Source organism: Halictus rubicundus, unplaced genomic scaffold (genome assembly GCF_050948215.1).
Source record: "Halictus rubicundus isolate RS-2024b unplaced genomic scaffold, iyHalRubi1_principal scaffold0039, whole genome shotgun sequence".
Lineage (NCBI taxonomy): Eukaryota > Metazoa > Arthropoda > Insecta > Hymenoptera > Halictidae > Halictus > Halictus rubicundus.
Window position 1 is genome coordinate 901,907 of NW_027488580.1, and position 5,915 is coordinate 907,821.

The following is a 5,915-nucleotide window of genomic DNA, read 5'->3' on the forward strand; positions in this document are numbered from 1 at the left end:
AATCCGTTAAATTTCCTCGCGAGTTTAGTTGCATTCCTTTTAGTTTCCCGCGAATCTTTCCAAGCAGGGAAAGATACGAAACATTTCTGGTCCTTCGAGCCGGATCCTTTCCACGTGTCTGGCCGATACCTCTCCAGGATTTGCAATATCAAATCGAGTCAAGGGTGAGTCCAGTGCATCCGTGAGTGAATTCCATCAAGCGAATCAGCCGCGACTAAAATGGAGCTCTCAGCAAACGACCTCCTCCACAAGCAGAAAACCATCGGAGGGAAGATTGCTCGCCTCATGGACAACTTTAAGAAATCCGTCGCGCAACCAAAGATCACTATCAGCGACGTTGAGACCAGGCTGGAACTGCTCGAGGATTACTGGGTAAAGTTTCAGCAAAATCATGACGTGCTAATGTACGGACACAAAGCTGCAACCAAGGACAGCGAATATGAAAAGTCAGGCATGGCCGAATCGGTAGAAGAAACCTACCTCATACAAAAAAGCCGGCTGTTCGAGCTCGCGAATCAACTCAGAAAGAGCAGCGAAAAGGCGACCGAGCCAAATCCAGACGAGGGAGATTCGAAGTCCGGGTCATCTTCTCTCCCACGGATGCCGTTGCCGCAATTCAACGGAGAATACGTCGAATGGCCGTCGTTCAAAGACCGATTCGTCTCGATGATCGACCAGAAAAAGGGAATGAGCGACGTCGACAAGCTCCATTACCTGAAGGGCGCTCTTCGGGATCAAGCAGCCGATCTCGTCAAGGACCTTCCGACCACGAACGGAAATTACAGAAAGGCGTGGGATATCCTTCTGGAGCATTTCGAAAACAAGCGCATTCTCGTCCGATCCTGCCTTGACAAGTTGGCGGCGCTGCCACGGATGAGAGAAAGCACGGTGCGAGAAATGACCCAGATCCAGAAAGGAGTATCCACCGTCATCAACACCCTGGACGGACTAGGCAGACCTGTGGATCAAACCGCAGATTGGTTCGTTCACTCGATTGTGAATTTGTTCGACCCCACGACCAGAGAAAAATGGGAGGAGAGCGTTACAGTCAGCAGCGAGCCTCCTTCCTGTGCAACCCTGAAGGACTTCATGATAAAGCGGCTCCAGATGATGCAGGCATCTCCGAGCTCAGCGTCCTCAGGTTCCAGCCATTCCAGACCGAGCAAATTCCAATCAAGCCAAGGTGTCAGCAAAGCGAAACCAGCAGCAAGCGTGGCCCGCGTCAACCATGCAAGGAAAGGGCAACAAATTGTATGCGTGATCTGTTCAAAGGATCATTATCTCATGCATTGCTCATCATACAAAGAAAGTTCTGCGGAGGAGCGGAAATCTACTGTCGAGAAACATCAGCTGTGCAGAAACTGTCTCGGCAAGCACACCACGGAGAGCTGTCCATCGAAGAAAGGTTGCTACACCTGCGGCGAACGTCACCACACGACACTCCATGATGCATGCAAGGGCGTCTCCACTGCAGGAAGGGCTATCCACCATGCGCAGAGCTGCTGCAACAAAGACGGTGAGGTGATGTTAGCTACAGCATTGGTCAATGTTACAGATCGCTTCGGCCGTCGGCAAGTAGCGAGAGCGCTCATCGATTCAGGCTCCGAGATCACAATGATAAACGAAGGGCTAGCACAAAGGCTACAATTACCTCGGGCAGAAGCAAAGGTGGACCTGTACGGAGTCGGAGGGCAGCAGCTTGCAAGGAGCCGGGGCAGAGTCACGCTGAACGTTTCCGCCTGCCAGACAGAGGACACCATCACAGTTTCAGCGGTGATCCTTGCCAAGCTTTCAACGTACTCTCATACCAGGACCACGGCACAACCAGAGTGGGCGCACCTGAGAGGATTGCAGCTTGCCGACCCAGTACCAGGGAGCAGAGCACCCATTGAAGTCCTGCTCGGGGCAGACGTCTACCCTGCAATAATAAAAGAGGGATTGCGAAGAGGAGCTCCGAATCAGCCGGTGGCTCAGCTTACCATGTTCGGATGGATCGTCACCGGGATGACAGGCTCGGCGTCCAGTCCGGTTCAGGCCCAGGTGCATCAGGCAAGCATCGGGGACAGTCTGAGCTCACTCGTGCGGCGGTTTTGGGAACAGGAGGACGTCCAAGACACGGCTTCGGCGTGGACAGCTGAGGAAGAAGAGTGTGAACAGCATTTCAAAACCTCTCACTCACGCACTCCAGAGGGTCGCTATCAGGTGAGACTGCCCTTTAAAACTAACGTAAAAGTCACTTCAGGCTCCCGGACAGCTGCGTGGCACTCACTCAGGAGAATGGAGCTGCAGTTCCGAAAGGACAAAGAGTTCAAGGAGCAATACGACGACTTTCTAAAGCAGTACAGCGAGCTTGGTCATATGTCACTGACCGAAGAGACAGGGAAAGGACAACAATGCCACTACCTGCCACACCACGGAGTCTTGAGGCCCAGCAGCTCCACCACGAAGTTGAGAGTCGTCTTCAACGGGTCCTGGTCCGAGCCTTCGCAATGTTCTTTGAACGATGCCCTCCATGCGGGTCCAAATTTGTTGCCACCACTCGCTGACGTCATTCTGAGGTGGCGCAAACACCAGTACGTGGTGACAGCCGACGTCACCAAGATGTACCGGCAGATATTAGTCCATCCAGAGGATCGAGACGTACAACGAATCCTCTGGAGACGGGCGGAGAGCGAAAGGGTTCGTGAATACCGGCTAAACACTGTCACGTATGGTCTTTCATGTGCCCCATATCTAGCTGTGCGAACACTGCGCCAATTGGCTGAGGATGAGGGCTCGCACTACCCCAACGGAGCAATAGCCATCAAGAGGGACACATACGTAGATGACATCCTCACTGGAGCCGACACCGTGGAAGAGCTGATGGAAACCGCCAATCAACTTCAGCAGCTGTGCATGGCGGGCGGCTTCCCGCTCCAAAAGTGGGCGTCCAACGTGGTCGATTTGCCCCAGGACTCATCACGACGCTTTCAAGTGTTCGCAGGTCACTCCGAGAGCACAACCACTCAGTCCTCGCCGCACCACAACCAACTAGAGGAGCAGAAAACCTGGTCGGACTGCATTCATACTGCGTTAGGTCTTCACTGGTCACCACGAGAGGACAACTTTCGATACTCCCTCGCTGAGGTCACCGCTCAATCGCCAACCAAGCGCAGCATTGTTTCGAAAACCGCGCAGTTGTTCGACCCACTGGGATGGCTAGTACCAGTCATCGTACGGGCGAAAATAGCCATTCAATCGACTTGGCTGCTGGGTCTGGACTGGGACGACCCACTTCCTGCATCCATGGCTGAAGACTGGGCACTTTTCTGCGCCGAACTGAAGCTGCTCGAAAGAGTGAGGGTACCTCGGCCCTTGTCTCACTGTCCACATCCCACTCTGAGGGAATTACATGGCTTCGCAGACGCCTCCGAGCGAGCATACGCAGCAGTCATCTACCTGAGGACGAAGAGCGAGGACGGACACTGGGAAGTCGCACTTGTCACTGCTAAGAGCAAGGTCGCACCACTAAAGCAGGTCTCGCAGCATACACAAGCACACCGATACACTTGTGGTCAGACTCGACAGTCGCTCTGGGGTGGTTACGAGCACATCCAAGCAGGTGGAAAACCTATGTCGCGAACAGAGTGGCAGACATTCAGCGTCGAGTTCCCGAGGCACAATGGCATCATGTAGCCGGGGTTGAAAATCCAGCTGACCCCGCCTCTCGAGGACTCACACCGTCGCAGTTGTTGCAGCTGACATTGTGGTGGAACGGCCCGAACTTCCTGCGAAACAGCGAGCAGCTCACGGAGGCCCAAACATAAATTCCTGACCACCTGCCAGAAGAAAGGAAAAAACTAGTAGCGGTAACACTCAAAGCCAAAGGGGGAATCGAGGACAACGACACCTTGATGCGGTTCTCGTCCTATACCAGGCTGCTAAGGGTCACCGCTTGGTGTCGACGATGGCTTCTCAAACGACGCAAGCTCTCTTCAGTCTCGAACAGCAATATCGCCGCCACCCATGGTGACTCCTCAATCCTTTCGGTGGAGGAAATCAACGAGGCCGAGAAGTGCTGGATCCGACAAGTGCAGCAGACCCACTTTAAGGAAGAAAGGAGGCTATTAAAATCAGGCGCATGCGTTCCCTCAAGGAGCGTGCTCTCACCTCTAGCAGCGGAGATCGACAGCGCCAACATTCTCAGAGTTGGGGGTCGGCTGAGCAAAGCGCGTCTCAATCCAGACGAAGCCCATCCAATCATCCTGCCTCCTGAATCCACCTTTACCCAACTTTACATTGTTCACAGCCATCTCAAGACACTGCATGGCGGAGTGCAAGCAACGCTGGGAGCCATACGCCAGAGGTTCTGGATACCGAGGGGACGATCAAGAGTCAAAGCAGCAATCCTCAAATGCGTAACGTGTCTGAGATGGCGGGCGGAAACAGGCAGGCAGATGATGGGCCAACTGCCAGAGCACCGCGTTACTCCAGCTCGCCCATTCCATTCCACCGGAGTGGACTATGCGGGCCCGATATGGCTGCGGACTTCTCCAGGGCGTGGTCACAGAGCAACCAAGGCCTTCTTCGCAGTCTTCATCTGCATGGTGACCAAGGCCGTCCATCTCGAGGCGGTCTCCAGTTACACGTCAGAGGCTTTCCTGGCTGCTTTCCGGCGCTTCATATCCCGCCGAGGTCTCTGTGCGCACCTGTACAGCGACTGTGGGACGAACTTCCTGGGGGCAGACCGGGAGCTGCGTCGCCTATTCACCGCCAGCAGCCCTGAAAACAGATGCTTGAGGGAAAACCTGAGCAACCTACGTACTCAGTGGCATTTCAACCCACCAGCAGCGCCCCACTTCGGTGGACTCTGGGAGGCAGCCGTCAAGTCCACCAAGCACCATCTGAGAAGGACGATAGGAGAAACACGACTCACATTCGAGGAGATGTCCACACTCCTCACACAAGTCGAAGCTTGCCTGAATTCAAGGCCGCTGGCTGCTCTCTCCGATGACCCGTCTGATTTAACAGCATTGACTCCAGGGCATTTTCTTGTAGGCTCCCCGTTGAACGCGTTGCCGGAACCGTCGCTGCTGGACCAGAACGTCAACCGGCTTACTCGATGGCAGCTGATCAACAAAATGAGGGATCAATTCTGGGTGCGATGGCGAAAGGAGTACCTGCACGGATTCACCACACGGTCGAAATGGCGCCGACCACAGGAAAACCTCACGCCGGGCAGCCTGTGCATTCTCAGCGACGAATCAACGCCATCCGCACGCTGGCCGCTCGCGCGAGTGAAGGAAGTGCATCCTGGAGGCGACGGGAAAACTCGGGTAGTCACCGTGGTCACCTCGGCGTCCGAATTCGTAAGACCGATCCACAAACTGATCGTTTTACCGTTGAACGAGAACGATCGATGACCGCGTCGATTCACGTGTTGCACCGTAATTCATTCACTCGCGAAGATCGACTACAACTGCGTAGTACGCGTAAAATCGTTGAGCGCACGCGCGAGTCATTCACGATGCCAGCCGACGTGGTCCCCCACTCCAACCACCTCGCAGTAAATTCAAGCATTCACATTGTTCATGACGACGGTAGTAACCTCAAAATTGCTTGCAGAGTTGTAAACTATAGCCCGAAATTACTGCGTGAAAATCACTGTCAATCACTAGCACTTTGTTCACTAGATATCACGACCGTTTGCATGCTCGGACATTCGACAAGTCGAGGCGGGCGGCATGTTTGAGATTGGCGCGCGAACGCCATAACGCCTCACCGTGCTCAACCGCGCGACTGCCAATCACAGAATGTCCCGCAACACGCGCGAGAACACCGACAAACAGCGTCTGTTATCGAGGCTCGCGCGGGCAAAACCCTCAAGCGTGATTCGCGGAAAACAGGCTCGATTCTTCTGGAATGTTCTCGACGAA

At 54.3% G+C, this 5,915-nt stretch overlaps 1 protein-coding gene across 1 annotated transcript; it reads left to right on the top strand.

Moving 5' to 3' along the window:
- Positions 1-219: 219 nt before the first annotated feature.
- LOC143363358 (uncharacterized) lies at positions 220-3,675 on the top strand. The gene has a single exon (XM_076803955.1). It carries the CDS (start codon positions 220-222, stop codon positions 3,673-3,675), a length of 3,456 nt encoding a protein of 1,151 aa, XP_076660070.1.
- The last annotated feature ends 2,240 nt before the right edge of the window (positions 3,676-5,915 follow it).

Excerpts from the sequence above, each read along its gene's own strand:
- LOC143363358 (XM_076803955.1), top strand. The coding sequence starts at position 220 with ATGGAGCTCTCAGCAAACGACCTCCTCCACAAGCAGAAAACCATCGGA.